This window comes from Argopecten irradians, chromosome 2 (genome assembly GCF_041381155.1).
Source record: "Argopecten irradians isolate NY chromosome 2, Ai_NY, whole genome shotgun sequence".
Lineage (NCBI taxonomy): Eukaryota > Metazoa > Mollusca > Bivalvia > Pectinida > Pectinidae > Argopecten > Argopecten irradians.
In genome coordinates this window covers 49,106,132-49,131,607 of record NC_091135.1, presented here as the reverse complement: position 1 = coordinate 49,131,607, position 25,476 = coordinate 49,106,132, and the positions used below count along the sequence as shown (strand labels likewise).

The window sequence follows — 25,476 nt, the reverse complement described above, 5'->3', positions numbered from 1 at the left end:
CATATGACACGGCTAGTTTTTTTACGGTATACCGACTTATGAAAACAATATGGCCAGACTTGCATTGTTCCATACTTTCTTCCAGACTGTGGAATGCATTTTAATAATACAAATGTTCCTCAGTTTTGACAAAAGTTTGAGATTGGCGATACGGATTTGATGGCGCACTTATCTCGTTTGTTAGCGGGAAAGTTTGGTCTCTTTAAGAATCCAGATTAATCTGGTTAATGTTACTCAATAGTTATAATTAAATGGGTGTGTAATGTCTCCATTGGTTGTGATGCCTAAACCTAAATTAAAACCTAGAGTGTGTTTTGTGATAAATACCAATGATTAACTGAAAAAAGACAAATCACTTGGTCACAATCGCCTTGCAATCAAGGGACTGTCACGCCATGTAATAACTAAAATGGGCGAGTCCAGCTTTCGATACGCCGAATTTATCTGCGTTATTCAGGAAGGATTAATTCGCTTGTCCACGGTCACTACAACGTAACACCGGATGTGACAGTAACCGGATGTGACAGTAACCGGATGTGACAGTAACCGGATGTGACATTTCGCCACGCATCTTTTAAAGTAAGCTTCATTTGATACCGCTATAGGGTACTATTGCATACGTGATATCCCCACTTTCGAAATATCCCCTCATAGAACTGCACCCATGGTTTTGTTTGGTTTATAAATTAACGTCCTATTAACAACCAGGGCCATTTAAGGACGGCCTCCCATGGTGTGTGAATGTCTTCTTCTCTACTTATTATTCGTCTGATAATGTATTTATGATTAGTACATGTAGACTGTACAAATCCATTACCTGATTTGCATACGTTGTACATTGAAAGTAATTGTGAATAAACCTACTATTACAGAAACACCCAATATTTCTTTTGGAAAACCTTATAACCGCTTATTTTTTCATGATTTCATCTAAAAACGAAAAACTGAAAACTTTAACAGTTTTGAATTTTTCAATATACGTTTTTCAGTATGTATTTAAAACATGTTAATTATCCAATCATTTTCTAATATATATATCATAATAATGGCCCGCGAAATTATCGTATCGCGGAATGATCTGGTTATTCAGTTAGGTAATTCATATATCGATACCATATTCTGAGATGTCTCTATAACCTCCATGATCGTAAAATTTGTAATGATAAATGTAGAAATTTCTGTAGTTGTCGGAAGTCGTTATACTTACATAGATAGTACATAACGCAAACAAGAATGTTCTTAGAAGAGATAACTGTATATAAATGTACAACGTCAATACTTACACCAGCATCGTTTAAGGAACATAAGATATTAATTTTCAGTACAAAAATGTGTACCTGAATTCGTGTTGATGCTATTGGCCTTCACTTAGCTGTTCGTGAAGTTACAATTTAATTAGGATACGATGCTTCAATTAGTAGTATTGGCAAGTGTTCTGATGAAATGTACTGTTGGCTGTTAAGAGGTGAAACGATATCAAAGGCCCAATTTTCGTGAATAACATTTATTTATGGCTGGTAATATTACTCTTGGCTGTAGCCTATAGTAAACTCCGTCATACGTAAACTTTGCTTCAAATGTAATACTAGTAACTTACAAAATCAGCTATGTATGCAGGAGGGCGAATCTAGCTTGTTCCTTTTTCGTTGTTGATGTAATTTATTAAACTGGTTTACATCTAGTATGGACTCCAAATCAATAATAACACATTATATATGATACAGATACATAGATTATTTGATGAACTTATCATAAAATGCGGTTAATGCCTCGTTATATATGTGTTTAAAATAGTTATATCAAATTCTACACATTTAATGTCAGTAATCAATTAATGTCACAGTACCACAGAAATAAGCTACAGGTAAGTACAACACGGATAACAATATATTGGTACATGTTTTTACTTCGTTAAACATGTGTGATCATTTTGTATTACCGGTATAATTACAAGTCAATACAGATAACCTTACTGACATGCTATATGGACTTAACGTCCTAGTAACAGCTTGGGGAATTTCCGGTCTGTATACTTTATAAGTTTTGTGTGAATGTCTTTGTTTTTGAAAGCTTTGATATTTTTATATTGTATCCTTGTAATATTGTTCTTTGTATAGTGGAATAATATAGAGTATAGTGTATAATGCAATACGGGCAGCGCGCACAATTTTAACGCCCTACTTGAAGGGCGTATGCTGTTACATTTGTAATGTGCAAATCAGAATATTTTTTAGAAAAAAATAAGAATAAATACATGTAGTTTTATTTGAACTATTAGCATGATGATTTATTTATATTTTACAAAGCAATTAACAAAATTATAAAAATCTAAACTACCATGAAAATCAATAATTATTACATGCTACTCCAGCTCCAAACATGGCAGTGTTAATGTAAGGAGAATCTCTCTTATGCTTTCCATGCTCTATCGTAACATGATCGACATGCCTAGTAATAACATAAATGGTGATTTCCGCTTTCGATAGGCGTCCGTTATTTGATATATGTGTGTGAGGGCTATAAAGAAGCTTTGGCCCACTGTGATGTTTTATCACACGACCAAACCATGGTGTAATTGAAAGCGACGTAACATCAGCTTCCCTGGTTTATACCGTGATATGACAGTAGACAGAATACCGGATACCATCAGACAAACCATGAATAAAATTTACACAATCGACAAACCTGTTCTATCACCACGAAACTGATCGTTCTGTCCTGCGCTTGTACCTCTCCGAATCGTCCACTGTCACTTGCAATCACTTTCTTCGTTTGTCCACCTGTTGACTTACTGACCACTAATTGTGCTTTTATGCACATGTAATATATTCCAGACTCATCCACGTACACAAGTCGTACATAAGGCGTTGTCGTTTATATGTGTAATTAATAATCTCAGCTTTATGTACAGGAGTGAGCGATATGTAAACACTAAAAACGTCAACCGACACAATAATATTGTTATATTAAGGAATCAATTTGATATTATCTATTTAAAGTTTAATAAATTTGATGAATAAATTCAAGAGATACTTGTAATAGAAAAAAAAGAAATATCAATCATATTTTACGTTTTGCTATGGCTTTTGTCTACGAGTTGATAAAAAGCACTGATCGCATGTATGTACTCGTATTGCATACTCATAAATGAAGGAAATGTAATGATCAACTTTATAATGCTATTATATTGAAGTATACTGTCAAAAATACCGAGTTACATAAAATAACAGGTCACATTTTACTGAAAAAGAGGTAAACCTTTAGGCTCCATCAGTAATCGATTTGATTTTGATTCCCGTGTAAAGTTTCAGTCTGAGATAATGAATTTAGTGGTCTAGACAGAATGAATGTTTATGAAATGTAAATTTGAAATACAGTCATTATATGAGGTTATTCCAGATCACGTTTAAACTATATACAAGAGATTAATATGATACTTATTCAGATAAAGGAAAAAACAGAAACCAAATATGAATAAACACGTATATAAATTTCGAATGTGATATTCATGTTTACAAGTATAGGTATTGCAGCTCGAAGGCTGCTTTGTCTCTAATATGTTACAGCTGAAAAATAAGGTTTATCTGATATATTGAACAATACAAACTTATTTAAAACTGATAATATTAATGCACATATGCAAGAGCGAAATCATATTTGCATGTCCTATGTAACAATAAAATGCAATTGGAATTGAAACTCTAAAACGTTAATCGATACATAATATTGTTTTGTTTACTTAGAAAACCCCTTGAAGACAAGATTCTATCAGCACGCACCTAACACTGCACTGTTCTGATCGATATACTTTGTCACAATTTAACACAGCTCAGAAAATACAAAAGCAGATCGATATGAATTAAGTTAAATAACATATGCTCCCTGGACCGCTTGGCATTTCCGACTACGATTTCTCTTGCATAGAATTATGGGTAATCATTTATGACAATTATTGTAATCTTCTCTTAGTCGTGCCACGTTCGCTCTTGTTCCGTGCGGCTAGTATTGACCTGATGAAATAATTCGCCCACTCGCAGCATGATGGTGTGCCAGTATTGCTTCTTCGTACAAACACATTTAGCGTTTTCGGCCATAGAAGTCTAATGATTTCTTTTTGTACTCATGTATGTTAAATGTACACGAATGTATTTTATTATTCAATATTCACAGTCACTATGTCATGCTATCAACATATGCCACTGTATACACTTCATGCCACATATATAACTTTATTAATGTCGGTAAGACGTCTATCTCGAAATACGTATGTTTTAAAAGCATCTCGTTCCCTGATGGCCAAATATATTATCGTCATTTGAATACCACGATAATCTAAGCAAGTTTTGGCATACAAAAACATGAATAAAATGGTCAAAGAAAAAATCTCAGTAATTTTAATAAAAGTCAGTTTAAATGGTATGAGAAATGTATGAGACAAAAATTTCCAAAGTTACTTCTTAATATACATTGTATAATATATTGTAAGAAACGTTCAGAAAAAGAAAAATTGAAAAGGAGGTAACTTTATTGAAATAGAAGAGACAGACGAACTCTTATCGTGGTTTTAAAACTTATCTAGCAACACAAGATACAAAAAAAGTCGATTTCGTTTTATCTAATGTTAACAAAATCGATAAAACTGGTCGAAAAAGTGAAAACGTTGATTTTGCCACAAATAATGCATTTGGCGGTCGTTTTTTTGAAGCTTGAATCATATTAATCCATCTGGTGATGTTCACCTGACCTTAACGTCTGGTGATCAGGATCATGTTTTCAGATTACTCCAAATCATGAATAATCATTAGATGATGACTTTTACTTTAGAAAATGAGCTCATTGAAAAAATAAACGTCATTTTTGCTTTAGCTTTTGTCGCCCGGTACAGGCGCTGGAATCATTCCTTTCTGATTTACAATGCTATTACCCTTATCTATTTGAAACTGTTGTATTACACTTTGTATAAAAATGTCGGTAATTGTATATGTTCATTCCATTCCTTTCACTCTGTTGCATATTATTACTGTCTTACAGTCAACATTTATCAACGTCTTAAATGGAACTGATGCCATCACATAATTGCTGCAAATTGGCAAATGAGTAATTCCTTGAAACAAAAACGTTATGTAATCATTTCAGTAAAATGTTGCCGATATTGATTCGAATGTCATTAAGCTCAAAGGTTGATCTAACAAGACAATTACTAGAGAACAAGATTGTCGCCAAATTCGATAACAGACAAGAAGTAACGAACCGTATCACAATGGCTATATAATCAAAGCGTCTGTAGACCCAAGGTCGGAATTTGTAGCTGGACTAAGCTGTATGTCACTCTGGAGATTTTTATGACGTCTTTAATACAATGACATCCTTATGAAAACGTCATCGCCACTTGTGCATTCACAAGAATTCACAGGTAGCGATGACGTTTTCATCTACTCATTGATTTTTGTTTATTGAGGTTGAGTAATAGTTACAAATCAATATCAATTGTCATATATACATCACTGTATTGTGGATTGAAAAATCTAAATAGTTCAACAAATTATTTGCATGAAATCATGTTATTAAAACGTGACATATTTCCATGCTGTATTTACATTATATATGAATGGTAGCAAAGAGGACTTTAATAACACATATTTCAAAACTTGTTTGTTATCGATTCTTGCACTATATGAAATCTCTATAATCCTTACTTGAGTTTTGCTTTACTTTGAAGACACAACCTGAAATGATTTATATTTTTTTTCTTGTCGAAGCTGTAAGATATCATGTACTTTTTATTGTTTATTCTTGGTGCCAAGATTTTTAACATATCTCCTTGATTTTATCACATATTCATCACACTAAACCTCATAGCCGAATATGTCAATATCGGCAACGAGATATGAAGAATATTCCCTAAGAAGTGTCATTCGGGTCTGGCAGTATGCTTCTTAGGCAGAGCTATACTGGTAATAGTTTCCACGACTACAGGCAGATACAATATCAATATACTGCAGCGTCCCAAAACATACAGACATCTACGAAACACATTGTCATATAGCAGAGGCTTAAATTACCTAAACTCTTAACAGGGCGTTAAAGTTAGACGAACTATTAATTTAGTTCTCGTCATACACACACATGATGTGATTTATAGAATTACAAAGTATCACTGTATGTAACGAAGGTTTCATCCTTGTTCATGAGGTATCATAACATTAGCAAGTTCATTGTGAAGCGTTTTGTAAATCATCAAACAATAAGTAACCTAGTACGTAGAATGAACGTTGTGAGATAGATGTTCTAAAAGCTGTATTGGAGTCGTGTTATTAACAAATTATTGACGCAACGCGCAGTATGTTGTGTACATGTAGTATAAAAACGAAACACCCGTGTAGCCAAACGGACATGGAGTTTTACGATTACGTGATAGATACAGTATATACGCGCATTTCCGTGCTCACATGGTAAAAACCAGTTAAGTATCCTTATTTTCCTGATTCAATATTGCCATGGACTAATTTGCGCTCTCGTAGATATGCATATAAATAAAATAGACACAGACGTCTAGCTGATCTTCTATCATGAAAGAGGAAAATTCTGGTATTCCGATGCAAGTGCATACTATATTTAATTACGAACCTGTGTACATTATATATGTATCCTCTTTGCGACGACTGTCGAGAAAATGGATTAACAGCCTTCTCGTTTATACATATGGGAAAGAGAAGCTCATCAATATATACGTTTGATGCTAAGTGTCTAATGGCATATCGAGATAGAACTACACTGCAAATGCATTGCAACACAAAACAGAATGGACTGGCTGACGCCATCGTTACTTAGATGTAATGTGATGTAGAAAATTAGAAACATTAAAATATGAGTAGCTGAACAAGACTGTCAAACAATGCCCTATTCTTATCGCACCCCTCTCTATAAGAACAATATTTGATGATGAATTTGGGATATTATCTTAAAGTGATATTCCGATAGAAGAAACCCAACTCTATAAGTGAGCAAAAACTGTGATGTTCAAACATTATTGATGATACAGCATTTAAACAATCAAATTTACATGCTCCATATGTAAAATTAGTGATTAGTCGATAGGCTTTACATCACATTAACAGCTAGTGTCGTTAAAGGAAGGCATTTCTGTACCCTGTATTGTAATATATTGAGTGTCTGCCTATCTGTATGTTTTAGGAGGATTTTTTATATTCGTGCTGTGTTTCCTTGTAAAAGTGGAACATTTCTTCTTTTTATAGTGTTATCTCACTGACGGATACCGTCAGGGTACAACAAACCCACTTTATACTTAAAACGGGCAATCCATTTCTTCAGCTCCCTATATGCTGAGCGCTAAACAAGAGCAGAAACTACAAATTTTATATACCATGAAGTGTCTCAGCTAGGGGACATAATCCAGAGCCTACCTCACATGGGCGTGTGAAACATAAGAAAGGAATAAAGTTGAGGAAATATGCATGTAAGGTCCCAAATTGAGTCTCTTTTTGCGATGTAGGAAAGTACTATTATATCGCCCTACCGGTCGTGCTGCCAGTTTTTTAGTTTTTTTTTTCTAGAACATAAACACTATCATAAGATTTCATGTCATCTTTCGATTTTTTATATCACGTTTTAGGTAATTTTATGTCTTTTTACAATTGAGTGGCCTGAACGTCAATTATGTCAACTTGAACTGTGAAGTTGTTGTCAAACCCGTTGGCCAGTCTGTTTATTTAGTGTCCTCGGCAAGAAACATCAACCAACCATTAGCTTTCGGTTTATAGACGTTTGCGTGCCTGGGCAGACGACAGAGTAAAAATATAAAGACATTTCTAGCAGTTTTTCTAATATTCTGTACTTTTATATAAGTAACGATGCTGAATAATGAAGAATCAATCATACAATTAACCTTTGGGAATTCGTTAGAATTAAATCAGCGTACTAATGTATAATTACTAGTCACTAATAAGCCTGTCTGTCTGCCTCGATTCATAGAGATGTACGTGTTTTCTGTACATTATTTAGTCATACGCCAGCGGAAACGTAAGTGACCAAATTACAATATTGGTTATATCAAAGCAAAGAAAAGGAGTCAACAGGTTTACTGACCTATATACATCGTATAATAACGTGTATCAGCGGCACTAGAGCGCGGTGAATCCGGAGCTTATTTCTCTTCGACTCGTATTGTGTCTGTGAGACTGCGTAGAAATAATGTGTAAAATGTAATGTAGGACTCATCTATCTGTAGGAAAAATGACGTATACTTCGTTTCAAAAAAATTTAATTAATTATGTTAATATATGTTAGGATCATTCAGATTAAGTCGTCACCAATATAGTAGGTATTCAATAAAAATAGGTATAAATAATTCAATTTCAAAATTAACGACTCGATGTTCAAATGAAATGTTGGTGATGTATACCATATTGTTTGTCTTACCTCTTGATAAATATCAATAGACACCTCATCGCAATTTGGTATCAGAATATACTTGAAGGATAAACCAAAAGGCAACAATCAGTCATAAAGTCCTATTGTTATCCATAGCCTTGTCAGAAGCTAATGTGATTGTATACAGACCACGGATAACACCGTGCTAAGGCTGTATGTAACACTCACAAGTCTCTGGTGACTCCCAAGGGATCTGTCATATCCCCATTATATCCTTATACCAAATTACACTCTTTACGAGACGTATGAAGTCAGACTTGGTGGTAAAGATGCGAACGCTATGTATATACATCTCATGACGTTGATATAGTTTGTGACACTACCACACCGTCAATTACGTGGATGGTTTTACTGCCCACACAACAAGAGAAGACTCCCTTATGTATCTGGTTCGCTTACAAAGCTCCGTTCGCCGTCTTCTGACATATCCAAATTACAAAATTCGCTTTAGCTTATGTAAATGGTACCGTGAATTTCTACATAAGTAATGCAGGTTGAAATGGTATATATATCTAATAGGTTGCCTTACGTCATGCATTGTTTAGGGGGCCTAGTACCTTATCTGCTCTCTAATCTGGGATGGATCTTAGAACAGTGCTTCTGAATCTAATCATGGAAGGCTTAGGAATACATTATGGTAAAGGCTTCCAGCAATGCGCATGGACCGAAGCTGTACAATAGGAACACACAACAAACAAACAAAAGTTATAGCAGATGGCTATGACGTCTGGTTAGTTACTATGTTAATTTTACGTGTTGACATTTTGAGCGACCAAGACTTTTGTTTGGCAAGAAACCTGACGAATTTCAAAGTGGAAGGCGTTCAAGTATTTGTTCCTCGAATTAATGCTTCAGGATAACTAGTAATGCGTAATTGGCTTGCATTGGTAGTGTGATGGGTCAATTATTGGCCAGAGCCATAACTTCTCTTGTTTCCTTGATCTGAACCAGTGGAACTGTGCATTGTAAAACAAGTCTGTTTATCCTTATTGACACCAGTTGTGAAATTCTCTCCTGGTGGATGTATAGTTTTCTGTGTCGACGAAATATCAATTATACCAACGGATAAAAGGATTGTTCTATATCAGTCTAATGTGAATCCTAGAAAACTCTGAACTGCTGATAATGTAGGCGAATTCTCACAGAAAGTTTGAAATTGATCCTTATAATAGATTTCTTGGCAAAAATGGTATAGGCGTAATCGTTGTATTGACGTATATTTTACGAAGCAGATGGAATGGAATGTAGTTTCCAATGAATAATCGGAAGAAAATTGGCGCAAGTGGTATAATAAAAAAAACCATAATCCCTGCTGATCGTTTAACGACTTATTGATCCTCGCGGTGGAGAGTTTCTCTCAAACAATGCCACAAATGAAATGTTATCTAATTATTCTTGCGCATTTATCCTGGTGAGGTTAAATGGAAGAAACTTTCGAAGGAATCTGGGGAAATACGGCCTTGAAATGAAAGATATCTGTGCTAAGTGAACGTTTGATATTAGTAACATTATCTGCATTGCCATGAATTAGACCAATTATACAAAACTGTATGCTTACCACATATCACTTTGTGATGGAAGAATCAGCGTGTGAAAATCATTCCCTCTGGAATTAAAGCCTAACTAGTTAATTAATACTAGAGCGAGGATATATATGTTCTGTTAATGAGTTAATGATGTCTTTTAAAGAACGGCAAAGGAAGGAATACAGATACCAGAAACTTATTCGTTCCTCAACATTTCCGGGTAGGTATTCATTTACTTTGTGACATAATATCGTAACAGATGTCTTATTTCAAGTAATTGCAAACCCATGCCTTATACGAGAATAACGTCTGATATAAGGAATTTAGAATAGCATCAAATATGATGTTAGGCTCATTACTGTATCGGAACAGTTGGAAGGTTGTCCATTGCTAAATGCCCCATGCATACGAAGGACAGTAAATAAACTATCATTGTTTTCAAATAGAATTGTTCATCCAGCCTTGGGCCCTGGATGTAGCTTAATGTTGTAGATTTATGTCTTGGCTGTAGGATATAAATGATGATATCATCATTGTCAATAATAAATCAATAGGTTTTTTTGTACATCATTGTCTGTCCAGGGCATCATGTATTCTAATACACATTAATGTGTTTATATTATGGCAGTCGTACTAATTCTACTGAGGGAACAAACATACAACAATATAATGCATGCCAGATTACTCAATTAATCGCAATGGTAGATTCACTGTGGTAGATTGTGATTTCATTTGTTATATGAAGGTACAAACACGACTCACTATATTAGTTTATATATAAATTGGTGTACGTTCGATCCCGGAAAATTTAATGTGAATAAAAGTGTGGCAATATTTATAAAAGCAACAATTACTTTAAAGATAAAGAGAAAACCATTTTTTCTTAAAATTAAGATATAACAAAGTTCATAATTATTAAAAAAATGCCATAATATTTGAATAGCCAGTCTTTTCACCTAGTAATCATGTTGTCATTTAGTCCTTTCAACGCTTGACCTAAGATTCACAGAAGAGTTCTATGAGGACGTTTTAACTATAGCAGTGTCTAATTCATATATATGTAAATATCCATTTGTCACAACCTTACAATACACCAGTAGCAAATGTTGGCATACGTTCTATACAGATGCCTAGAATAGTAAAATAAAAACCAGACCGATATTAATGAAACAAAGCTACATATGAAAAAATCTCATTTTTGAGAAAAGCTCTCAAAATACTTTTGTATGGTTGGTTCCCTATCGTGCAATGCATTGTGGTACTATATGCGTTTATAGGAAACACGGCAACATTAATCTTAATTTGCTTCCGTCCTCTAAACAACTAATGTTTTCGCCAAGTCGAGAATATTTTCTAGACGCAACCAATTGACGAAAAACAAGTTAAAGCCCCCATCAACAATATGAGAACACGTTGTCGTACTCATTACACCATGGGTGTATAGGTGCAGCAGATAATTCCATATTTGATAGACCATAAGTCAAAACTCAACGCCTTCACACACTCACAGAGTAAGACTGCTAATCAGGTCATAAATAATTTTTCTATCAGAAATATTCTTTACATTTTTAACTCGTCTTATTTAGGTATTATACGAACCGAACTGCACACTTTTGATTTATATTCACTTATGCAATAGCCCTAAATCAGAAAAGGTTTACACTGCCTCCCGTCACTCACATTAGTCATTTAAGTTTATCCATCATGTGCCAAAGTCCTGTGTTTCTATAGAGATGATATGTATCTATTTCAACAAGAATCTGTGTGCCCCTGCTCTCCCTCACTACGTTAAATAAACAAATGTTCTTGAAGTCAATACATCAAATAGCATAATATCACAGACTGACAACTTTGTTTGAGGAACGACAAAGCCACATCACTGTTATAATATTACTCGAGATATATCCCGTTCCTTCTATTGACTCATAATCAAACATACATGATACAGTACAGTTAACCCAACTTTTAATTATCATGGATACCACAAAACCCTGCGGACTACAGAACGTTAAAGGGATCTTTGATGGTAATAGTGGTAAAACGATTATGTAAATAATGAGTATTTATATACTATTTTTATTTATCATGTTTTATGCCTCTTCTTGATTTCATATCCCTTTCAAGTGACACTCTTTCGCTTTCGTTGTCAATCAAAGGCCAGAGTTGTTGTTTTTTTTCATGCAGAAGCGGCTACTCTCTTAATTATTATAATAAATTCATTCATCAATCGATATTGGAGTTCATTTTCAGATCAGTATATCACATAGTCTTCGGTCATTTTCTGAAACAACACGACTGACCAATGCTATAGATGACTCTGATATTACTCCTGGATAATAACCGTAACATGATCTTGTGTTTTGTTTCTGCTGTGCGAAACAAATATAGTTTCTTTCTGTAGAAACCAATCTGTATTGCCAGACAATATTAGAGATGGGAATTAATCAGTGTTCGTTGATCCCTCTACGACTATTAACTTTCCTGATTTCAATTGTTTGTTTCAGGAATAATTTACCATTGGTGAAAATTATGTTTCCATTTTTGAAATAATTAAAGTATCGGCAGTTCAAATATATATTTTTCATATTCTGGAACACGATCTTGTTTTTTCTGAGATTCAGGAAAAAAAAACCCATCACGATTGGCATAAGATTAATTGATTGGAACGTGTCGTCAAACAGTATATCAGTACCAGGAGGACATCCTGTGAAGTCGCATTGGGAAAACACCTTTGCAATTTGCCTATGAGCATAACCATAATAGACAAATACTATAACACGCGAACAATACGAAAGGGGAGATCAATCTCATATAAATATCTTGTAAAATGTGAAATTATGTTTAGGAAGAAATCCTAAAAGATGCTTCTGCCTCATATGTCAGTGGCTCATAACATCACCTTGGCGTTAACCTTCTCCGTTATTCTGAGACCTGATTGATACAGACACATGTTGGATCTCTACACGAGGGCCAATTTGTGCTATTAAATAAGTAACAAGAAGTTAATTCTTCTTACCGCTAGCATTAGTTTCCACATTGCACATTGAAAACCAATAGGTTTTGACTTATCATGGGAAGAAATGTAAACCTGGCGACTGACCTCTTTTCACCTACTACATTTCTTGGTTAAGAACATATCAATCAACAGTACACGTTCTTTGGGTTACATTGTACGCCAATTAGAGGATAACGATACCAATTACCAATACAGGTACACTATCCCAGATCGTTGAACACTCGAAACCCAAAAGTCTTTTCATTTGCTTTGTTTTAACATGAAGTCGTGTTTTGATAACAAGCTGACTCTGATAACGTTTCTTTGACATTGCATCATCACGTAGACAGGAAACGTTTGCTAAGATGTATTACAGCGAATTAGATACGTGATATTGATCACTGTCTGCCAGGTTTTATAACATCCGGATATATTACAGACAACGCCTCGTCTCCGTCCGATGGTGAGAATTCAGTGATGTATTCCTGACAAATTTATCCCTTGATTGCTGATTATCACGCTTCAACCAAACTCTAACTTTGGGTCTTAGTTACGTATGCTAGACCAATGATTACCGTGTCAAAGGTTATAATTAATTCCGACAATCGGACAAATGCCATAGACAAAAGTGCAACGCTTAAAGCAAAGGTTATACTTCAGTCTGATAAACAATGCATAAACCATGCTAGCACAGTGCTAACAGGAACAGGAAATATGCAAGTCAGTTAGGAAGAAGAGAAAAGATAAGATCCTAAACTTAGTCGCCTTTTACGATTATGCAATAGAGGCAGCAGGTTCAATTCAAACGCCCTACATGCAGGGCACAATGGTGTCCATACAATACATTATTTAGACATTCAATAACGTATTAGTTTGTTTAATACTATATAATGTTCATTTAATGACGACTTATCTAGGTGGTCTTTGAATGTGATAGTGGATGAGTCTCTGTGATACAGCGGTACATTAGGTGCAGTGTAATCTTTGGATACTATCGTCCGTTTTATAGTCAGTGCTATATCTGAAGTATACTGTCGCAGACACCAAAAAGCACACATCACCTTGTAACATTGTCTTTTCATTGAATACGTTAGTCAGGACTCTATTTTTTTTGGGGGCTCTCAACATTAACAAGAACAACTGCCACATTTTAAGCTCAGATTTGATAGCAATTTCAAAAAAGGAATTACCCTCTCTTGGGATTTCCGAAAAATATGTTAATGTAATTGGTCTCGTGCTTGATGTATTGCTCCTTTGTTAAAGGATATAAAGTTTCGTTTGTCAATGTTGCTTTTAGTACATATGTTTATTTGATAAGTGATTTCAAAATCGTCGGTATAATGTATCAATATGTTGTGGGTTTTTCCTAATTACAAGGGCAATAATGTCTGCTAAACTGTTTATTTAATATATCTTATCCATAATGTTGATGTTAGGTATGACTGAAATGGATAAATCATAGGGAAGGTGATTTTACTTGCTTCATAAGTTAAATTCCATAATCCTGAGTGCAAAAAAATAGAAAAAACGATATTAAATCTGGACCCAGTTTCACGAACATTCCTTAATTTTAAGGAATTCCTTATTTAAATTTCTCCATAGGAAAGCATTACAGATTTAAGGAAGGATTCTTAACTTAAGATTTTTTCCTTAACTTATGTAATGTATATTAGGAAATTGAAATTTAAGGAATGCTCATGAAACTGGGCCCAGATATACATATTCATCTTTAATAGTCATATAGAAATCCCCATCATATTAACAGCTGCCCCTAGGCCTATTGTATGGTATCGTAAATAACAACTAGATTTAGGATCTTATCTTTTCTCTCTTCTTCCTACAACTTCTTCCTGTGACTATTTTTATTCTCCCTAACGACTCCCTTTGCCACAACCTCATTTTTGGTCTTCAGTTGAGCACTCGCCCCTCTGAAGTAGACTCTCGGTCCCCCTGAAGTAGCCCCCCCCCCCCCCCCTGACAGAGACACACCATAATCTATAACGGTGGTAGTTTCTGTTTCTGCTTAGCATAATGGGAGTGGGATGACTGGTTTTTGTCCGTTGTCAGTATGATATGACCGGAAGGGGTATGTTGCCCAGTGTCTTCGACGTAATGTTTCAGTGATATATCTCTATAAAAAGGGCAAGAGTTCAGCTGTACAAAAAGACATAACACGAATATACCACAGTCTCCCAAAACACGCACCTCGCACTTTACACACACAAGACACCAAAATGATCCTGGCTGATAGGACAAATAAAACAAACCAATTTAAACAAATTTTTAAGGGGTATTGAAAAACAATATACTGATGAATATTTAATTTAACAATGTCCCATATTTATGTATACAACGACAACCATGTACCTACTAATTTATATAATAAGACGATAATTCTACCACCTCCGTGTGACATATATAGACATTCTTTTTATAATTCGTGGAAACCCAATAATATGCCAACATGTGGGTGTGTCACAATAAATACATCTATCTCTAGTCTATGACGTCTAAGATCTAACCAATTACACTAAAGCTGTAGTTTGCGTGTTCGTTGTCTACAGAGGACATTTGTCAGAAATTGGCTTAAGTCAGCGATTTACTTCAAAGAGCTGTTGTTTTCCCCAAGTTCCAAAACTCGACACGATTTAATCGGTCGTCGTAAGTTAATGCCGTTTTGAAAGAATGATTAGTTATTCCATTTACAGATATGGTAAACTTATGAAATTCAAAGAATGTATTATATATGACTTTGTAAAACCAAATGCATGATGTACATTATAAATGGTATTGATGTAGAAATGGCAAAAATGAGATATCTATGCAAAGATGTCAACTTAGAAAACCGATTATAGTTATTCAATTTATTGTTATATTTTTAGTATATGTATCGTTCTTATTTATTGTTGCTGATATATTGATGTTGCTAAAACACTTGCATGTTATGCATATCTACATATATTGCTCATGATATGAAATTGAACAAGGAACGATATTTACAATGACTCTAAGACTACCTTATAGATATTTAAAATCTATGTCACAGAAACACTCCTACTGGAACTATACAAAGCAATTATAAATCTCATCTTGATTTATAATGGAAGCGACGCGGTTTTAAGAGACGAATTTTGAAAAAGAAAATAATCCATCAATCTAATTATGTTATCTGTTGATTAAACAAGGATTGCTCTATGCGTATGATTACAATGCATGGTTTAAGTGAGAGTTTTACATGACAGATTTATATAAGGCGATGTGTTGATTTACCTTCCACGCCTTTTTGTTTCTCAATCATTTAAAGTGTTCCCCACGCTTTCCATTTGTTTTTATAATCACCCGTAGACATGGCTTAAATGGCTTTTTAACATTTTTTTTTTCGTTAATGCGAAAAGCAATTATATTTTGCGGAATTAAATGTTTAAGAGGGTTCATATTTACAAATAAACATATCTGGTTTTATAGCATGAATTGAGTGATGGGGTTCGAAATACAAAGTGTTTACGATAAGCACGCTGTACAAATGTATATTACTTAATTGCGCTAAAGGTTTTCTGTTTTAGTTTAGATTTTTTTCATAATAAACTCCATGTACATGAAATAGTTTGATAAACTACTTGATATGAATGTACATATCTTAAATTTTCAAAATTGTTTCAGACACCCGTGGAACTGACAGGTATTAGTTACTTTATTTAGCATTGTATGTAACAACATATGCGTTGACAGCAATGTATGGAAAAGAAGTAATCTTATACCTGCATGTAGTGTATGTTTCAAGGCAGTCCATGCATATCACACATGTGACATGGTACAGAACTAATGATTGTGACATGCAAAGGTGCTTTTTGAAATAAAAGTTTACATTATATTGATTACACTAAAACAAAAAATTAAACTGGATTTTATGACAGCTAGACAGGTATATTTTGTAACGTGAAGAACGATGAAAATATTTTATTTTGCTTTGCAATCGTGATTTGTTTTCCGAAAACAAACACATTTCGATCTGAGCGTAAGAGTCGATTGTAGAGTTGATGAAGTATGGCTGTAAATGTGCCTGTCTAGATGAGAACTCTCCGCCTAGTCATGAAGAGCCACTTGTTATACAGCGTGCTGTATTCTCGATAGGCACCATATTGATATGGACAGATTTTCCGTATAGCTCTAGAGATATTCTTGACGTCACAACAACCACACGCTCATTGTGGTTGTCATATACCAGTTTTCTTCATTTTTCTGCTGTTTCGGCACTGGATCACTCCGCACTTGTCCATTGTACAGTCCTGGTCATAGATGGTGGCTATAAATTGTTCCTAAATGGTAGAGCTAGACATCACATAGCAATCGAAATAAATTGAATAAAGGGAGCATGTTATCTGTTTGTATTCATGTCAGTATTGTAGTAATTTTGTCATGAAATCGGTTATGTTTATAGAGAAATGCATACATTTATGTATATATACATATAATTGCAGTTTAACCGAGACATGATATAAATATCAATATCGACATAGACAAAAGCTTTATGGTGTCCATGTTCTTTACATGTTATTAAAATCTAACTGTATCATTATCTAATAATTAAATTTTATTTGTTTTCATACTAAATCCAACTCCCTGATTGGCAAATTCTTTTTCTTCATATACCATGAAGAAAAAATCCGAGAATGATGCGAAAATTCGACGTAATCATGACGTCACAATAGAGGCGTCAACGTTGCGTATTAATTTAGAAAAAAAAAATCATCGGAACATCAAAATAATCGTACATTTAAACATACTTAATGTTATCAAGTAGTCTGAAAAATTAATTATAAGAATCGATGTAACTTTTTTTAAACTTCATAGGGTTATGAAATAAATTTTGTTTGCAAACTTTTGTGAGAGTCCGCTACGCGGATTCAAACAGTTTGCAAACAAAATTTCTTTCATAACCCTATGAAGTTAAAAAAAATAGTTACATCAATGCTTAAATGGTTTGTTTATGTGTATTGAATAGGATATCATATTTGGCCAATGGTCAATTCCTTAAAACGTAACTTAATGATATTCTTATTTAAAACTAATCAGATTTAATACACCAAATACCATATTTGTATTTTTCAAACTATGGATTGTTATACATAAAATATATAACAGTTAACGCTAACAATACAAATAAACAACCTTACTTATAGGTATGTTAAAGATAGTTCCTTAATACGTGAATTTCATCCTTTTGTAAACAGTTTGTGCAGTGAAAACACATGCGTTATGTATTTATTTTTCACATCTTGTACATATCGCATATGTTTTCGCGCCAATGACAATGTCAAGTGAGCATACTGTTTATTTGAGTTTGGCTATTGGTGCTCGTGTTGTACTGTAAACATGTACGACAAGAAAATCATTTGACTGATGACACGTCCTTTTATACCCACCGATGATGACACGTCCTTTTATACCACCGATGATGACACGTCCTTTTATACCCACTGATGATGACACGTCCTTTTATACCACCGATGATGACACGTCCTTTTATACCACCGATGATGACACGTCCTTCTATACCCACCGATGATGACACGTCCTTTTATACCACCGATGATGACACGTCCTTTTATACCCACCGATGATGACACGTCCTTTTATACCCACCGATGATGACACGTCCTTTTATACCACCGATGATGACACGTCCTTTTATACCCACCGATGATGACACGTCCTTTTATACCACCGATGATGACACGTCCTTTTATACCACCGATGATGACACGTCCTTCTATACCCACCGATGATGACACGTCCTTTTATACCACCGATGATGACACGTCCTTTTATACCCACCGATGATGACACGTCCTTTTATACCCAACGATGATGACACGTCCTTTTATACCCACCGATGATGACACGTCCTTTTATACCTACCGATGATGATACGTCCTTTTATACCCACCGATGATGACACGTCCTTTTATACCACCGATGATGACACGTCCTTTCATACCCACCGATGATGACACGTCCTTTTATACCCACCGATGATGACACGTCCTTTTATACCCACCGATGATGACACGTCCTTTTATACCCACCGATGATGACACATCCTTTTATACCCACCGATGATGATACGTCCTTTTATACCCACCGATTCTAACACTGATAAGTAGATAGGTGAAATTTAACAAAGATTGCCGTCATTTCTTAAGATACAGTGATTGATGTAACATACGCATCTGCAAAGCATTTGAAACAAAAAATATATCTCATCATATTTTTTTTAAATTTGCATTGTCAGTTTCAAAACCTGATGATATTATCAAAACCGTAAGATACCGATTGTTTAAACTCACACTGGTACACATGTTTGCTAACTCAGCTTGTTCTGTGAATCCAACATTATTGATTTTTATAACTTTTCCACTCTAATAACGAGGTGTCTATTTGGTTGGTAATTAGGCGGTAATCACAGACAACACGTGCCTCTACGTACCTCATGGTGCCTCATTTTCTTCCACTGCTCCAATTACCGACCAATGTGATATTTTGCATGCTGCGTTATTCCTTGAAATAAGAGCAAACCCATATACATTTCATATCGTGGTTGGCAATGTTACCTTTACACAAAAGTACTATTGCCATTATCAAACATGAATATAATAGCTTTTTAGGATTATTTTCATATTTAAAATAAAATAAGTAATTCTATACCATAAAGGGAAATTATGATTTTTGTATCTTATTTGAAAAGGTTAATAAAAGACATAACCGTAGTTGTGAGTTTCCTGATTAGTTTTGCACATTGCAATTTTCGTCTCGTTGTCATCACGATATGATTATTAATATATTAATGGTATGCATCACTGAATAAACACTCTCCTCACCAGGTAAGGTGAGGCCATCACGACACCCCCTTCCCTAGCACCTGCTAGAAGTAAGGGTCGACAAACAATTGACTATGTGGTCAATTACCATTACCACACTATATGTAAACAATTTTAAACCATTTCAAAATCCTATGGTAAATTATAATGATTGCTACCATATCTAAGATATCTAAATTTAACTTATAAATTGAGTTAAAACTTGACAATCGATAGTTACACTATTCCATCGGCTTCAGCATCGTTTGCATTTGGAAAACAATGTTATTATCGTGAAAAAGGAGGGAAAACAAACCCACTACACTGATGTATTGTAGTAATTCATACCAATTATCACTTTGTGACCAATTAATCGTGTTGTAAAGTGACACTATGAGACTTGTGAACTGAAACCTGTCTTAGTGACCACCTCTGTATAAAGATCACCTGCTCAATAACCACAATTTGCCCTGTGTAAAAAGACCACAGTTTCCTTGGTCCCTTGGGTGGTCTTCATAGATAATGTCCTTTATTTACGTTACATGTTTTACATATATTGTGCCAATATTCATATAATGAAGGTCGGTATTGCAAACATAACATTATCTATTTTGGCAATTAAAAACCGACTGGACTGATTACAATGAAGTGAATCGTTTTGTTTTAAACAAAGTGCTTTACCTGTAATCATCATGTCTTTCCGAACGGAGTTATCATCATAAGACGAAAAACAAAACGAAAAGTAACGTTGTTTATGAATTGTTTTATGTTCCAAATATCATAATCATAAGAGGATTAAGCATATACATAGAAGCGTAACGGCTAAGTAGACAGCTCTGTGTATTAAAAGAAATAAAAGTTGAATTTGAATTATTAGAAATAGAAATAGCTCTTTTATGAAGTGCAAAATGTCTAGGGAAAGCAGCATGGAACGTCGTTAGGAATAATGAGTGTCGTAAGTGATAATGCAGACAAAAGTACGTTTCAAAGATAGATATAACTGTATAGCATATCATCATTAGGTGTAGTCATTGTTTAAATGTAATACCAGCCGGTATACAGTAGGGCGTATTATCGGCCTTCCAGTGTTAATGTAGAGGCGCCATGCGGCTTCTTTATCATCTCGCTACCCGCTGACAATGGCGTGGCCATTAGATATCTTAAATTATGTGAACACATCCACGGATTTTATCAAAATACCAACCGTTTGATTTGTCAATCGTCACTGTTTTGTGTGACTTGGTTTAAGAGTAATACATCTTTTCATCTGTACCGACGGGAACACACTATCTTTGTTTCTTTTGCGAAAATGTGTTATTGTCATTCGCACTATTTGATTACGCTTCATGAAAAGTTTGATTTCTGGACTAAAAAGTGAAAAAAAATAAAAGAGAATTAACGATCTCAATCCGTGGAAAGTAGCTAACTGTATCGCTGAAATGTAAAATTTGTGTACGTATAAGATACCAATCACTTTTTACTCTTTTAGATATGGTATACTGTAGTTTGTTCAGAAGACTCTGTTTTACTGAAGCTGCTTCAAGCTTGTAATATAAGCTTCCTACTATTTCTATAAATTGATCAATGCCGAACTTGCTTAAACGGTTTTTTTACACTTGTTTCATTGTCCTGTATCGTTGAAATGTTTTTTTCTTCAAAACGCCCAAGTACTATTCATAACGATGTTACAGAATAGTTATAGTATAATCATTATAAATACCATTCACACCACACATGCTAATATAAACCTGAGCGCACGAAGAAATAGAAAAATGATGTGCCATTTCAAATGTATCGTCATTACTCGATGCTTTCAATAAATCACAAAATAAATACTTTATTTTTTCTGTCATAAATTCATTTATCATCTTTTGATCTAGTTATGGAATATCGCTAAAACTTCGCCAGCATTAGAAATCAGAGACGTCAATTCACAATACTGCCCTATACATTACAGGTCTGTATTTATAGTACGTTTGTATAGTGTAACTAAAATACAATCACTATTACGACGAATACTTAGTACCTGTATTGATTCCTGTGACCAGGTGGTTTCCCATCACGACCATGGCTGCTTTGTCACAGCAGGGATGTGTTTATTTAATGTTCGACGAGCCAGTGAAACCGTGGTATAAACTACTGTAGTCATTTGTGAGATGTTACTACTTAATTAGCCATATAAATAACTCCGGTAGATTCGAGAGTGTCGATATAATCCGGCTCTGAATGTGTTAAATCATGGATATGACCTAGAGGTGATGTGTGAGGGTTTGTAAACGATTTGTCAAAACCGATTATTGGTTGTGTAGGCGACCGATTACAATAAAAGCAGGATGCAACTAGAACAATTATGAAATAAACAGGTTCATAAGGTGATTCATATTATAAAAGGTCAAAAATAAAAACGTTCTATGTAGTTTTGTTGGAAACAATTTGACTTTAATGAATCGAAAGAAATACAACTACATATTATAAAAAGAAAATAACTTTTCCTTAGTTATATGTTTAATCATGATTCGACATCAGATAGCGGGCACCATCCTGCAGACTACCAAAAACAGTGTAATTCTAGTTAGGATATATAAACAACATATTGAGATACACATGCGATGTCACATTTCTATTATCATTTCATTAAAAGTAAGAATGATATCGCTGAAATTGTATTGCAATAATTAAAACATAATCATGCATATAGACAAAGATTTTATAGATATGTAATCAATGTAATGTCCCTAGTTTTACCCTCGTTGACTCATGTGCTAGTATATAATTCTGTATCATTTGTCTTTTACATGGCCATATTGTGCTGATGGACAGATCGCCAAGTATCATTTGTCTGTCATATGGCCACATTGCGGTGATGGACAGATCGACAAGTATCATTTTACATTAAATCAAATAACATTGGCAATACCAATCCGCTATTTTCTCTTGATCGATAAACGGTGGGCTTGTTTTATACCCACTGTGTAAACATGATTCATCTAAATAGCCATTAGAATGTACCATCAATTTATAATATTTTATCGTCGTTTAGGTTCAGACCACGACAGCGCACGTACTTATAATTGCCGCGTCTTCTATTTATACCATAAACATTTATTCCAAAAATATTGCCTAAATTATAAACTATAGTTTGGGCGTTCTAGTTTGTTGGAAGTATCAACTGTCTAACTGTGACAATATGATGGAAGCGTTTGGACATTATCGCCTACCCGAAACCTGTGTAGACTAAGTAGGAACAATGGCGTGTGTGAAAATAACAGACGGACTCTCTCTCATGTCGTAAACAGTTTCTGACCACTGATAACATACATCGCCGTTACCATAGAAACCTCGGCCAATACATAGGTGTGGCAATTAGCGGCGTTTCGCATGAGTTTCAAGGTATTTTGTATTCGAGACATTCATGATTGTTGTTTTGCGTAGAGGATTATGATAAAAGTTTCATGCATAAAGTGAACTAAACACTAACATTAATGGATACAATGACAATTACGATGATGACAACGATGATACGGGTAGCGTTACAGGCAACTATGAGGTAACTATAGAAACGTTCTATTTCATCGCACTATTATCATGTTGATAAAGACTTAAAACAGTCCCGATCATCGTACACTCGGCATTGATGCATAATAATTTATGATTGTTCGTTTTTCAAATTGAATTTACAAGATTAGAAACAATATATCGGGAATAGAAAGATAAAATTCGTTTTTGCTCTGATATTTTCTCGTCAGACATTTAATTAAAAGATGAATAAAGGTTTTGGTTTTAATACTTATTTAAATAATATAATATTAATTACTTCACTGAAAGAAATGTTCAATGTAACCTGCAGCTGCCATGTCTGGGTAGTTGATGATTAGAAAGGTTTAGCCTGTGGTCAGTTGATGGTTAGAAAGGTTTAGCCTGTGGTCAGTTGATGGTTAGAAAGGTTAAGCCTCTAGGCAGTTGATGGTTAGAAAGGTTAAGCCTCTGGGCAGTTGATGGTTAGAAAGGTTTAGCCTATGGTCAGCTAGCGGCTAGAAAGGTTTAGCCTTTAGGCAGTTGGTGGCTAGAAATGTTTAACATTTGGGTAGTTAATGGTTAGAAAGCTTTAGCCTTTGGGTAGTTAATGGTTAGAAAGGTTTAGCCTTTAGGCAGTTGGTGGCTAGAAATGTTTAACATTTGGGTAGTTAATGGTTAGAAAGGTTTAGCCTTTGGGTAGTTGATGCATGTATGTTAAATCACTATAAAGTGATTCCAGTTGAGATTTACAAGGGATCGTACCAAGGAAAAATGGATAGTCTTGTTACAACAGACATTCGGTAGAATCATTTATTTTAGGATTTAGATAATCTATTTTCCCTTGTGCCAGTAATGTAGACAAATATGTCATCATTTTAATACGGTTATTCGACATCCTCCGGATTTCTGACCTAGAAAGCATGTGTATCGAATCACTAGCTTGCTGTGATATTCATTGCATTTTACGTCTTGAAGATCGAATGTTACACCAGACATTGACAAAGATAATAGGTAACAGCATAACTGAATACAAAAGGCTTTTCAGAACCTCTTGGCCATGATAACGAAATAAAATGTCATTGAAAGCTAAGTCTACATATATGTATGAGGATATATCAAATGGCTATGTGGCATCATATTCTGTAAGAGCATGATTTCTATAGAAATGTATTGTCTTGATATATACATGCAAGATTTATACCCAAATTTTGTCCTTTCTGTCTCCTTAATACCACATCCATGATAATAATCGTCACGGGGCTTCATGAAATTCGTGGATTTGTCATCAAAGGTTAATGGTTTTCCATGAATTTGTCATTTTTCGTCATAGGTGACAGATATTTTCAAGTCCCTCGTTACTCATCAATTGATTAAATTAAATGAATATATACATATATATCTTGATATTTTTTAGTAAAGCATCACAGGTTTCAAAATTGTGAATAAAAGAAAAATGGTTATATTTTCGTAAAATCAAAGTTGAACTGAAAAAACCCGGAATAATTGTTATATGTATATTAATGACGGTCAATTCAAGTAGTTTATGAATTCAATTGATGGTCTCGATCTTCCAGAGAGCTAAAGATTTCGAATGTTATCGGGCTCCTATTTTTAATCGCCATGGATGCATACTGCATACTATTTTACTACTATACTAGTATTCTGTCTATTAATGAATTGTCTTCCTTATACAATAAATAACAAAGATATATCAACATGAAAATCATTCTTAGACTTATTATGTCTGTACAAGCATCATTAATAATACATGGCATATTAATAATATTCTTTTTCGATACTTACCTTATTTGTTTAATGAACATCTTGTTAAATTTCTCAACTGTATACATGTATATAATTTAAATTGTATAATCCCTGCTAGAAAAGAGGGCTTAGATGGGCCTAGCCTGTTGCCCAACCCTGTTAGTTTTTTCAATAAAATTAGTTGAAATGAAAAAAAATGCATACTGCGGAAAACGATATATGAAATATGTATTGTGTTGCTATTTATCTGATCAAGCGCAAACCGACATTAGCAAACAAATATCTGTTGAATTATGGCAGATTTCCATCATGTTTATTACCTTCCAATTTCGTTAGGAGACTACGAACACAGTCCTAACATGTATGT

General features: G+C 34.4%; 1 protein-coding gene across 7 annotated transcripts in view; it reads left to right on the top strand.

Moving 5' to 3' along the window:
* Positions 1-25,476, top strand: part of LOC138315789 (short transient receptor potential channel 7-like) — a 106,850-nt gene that overhangs the window by 52,620 nt on the left and 28,754 nt on the right. The window contains exon 1 of one of the 7 annotated variants that reach the window (XM_069257056.1): positions 498-579. The exons of 4 other annotated variants lie outside the window; for them this stretch is intronic. Coding sequence is in view for 2 of the 3 variants with exons in the window: in XM_069257051.1 (XP_069113152.1) it covers positions 10,125-10,197 (73 nt within the window). In the remaining variant the exon portion in view is untranslated. Of the gene's footprint in view, positions 1-497; positions 580-9,345; positions 10,198-25,476 lie in introns of those variants that run through there. 2 more of the 7 variants (XM_069257051.1, XM_069257054.1) reach the window with 2 other exon arrangements.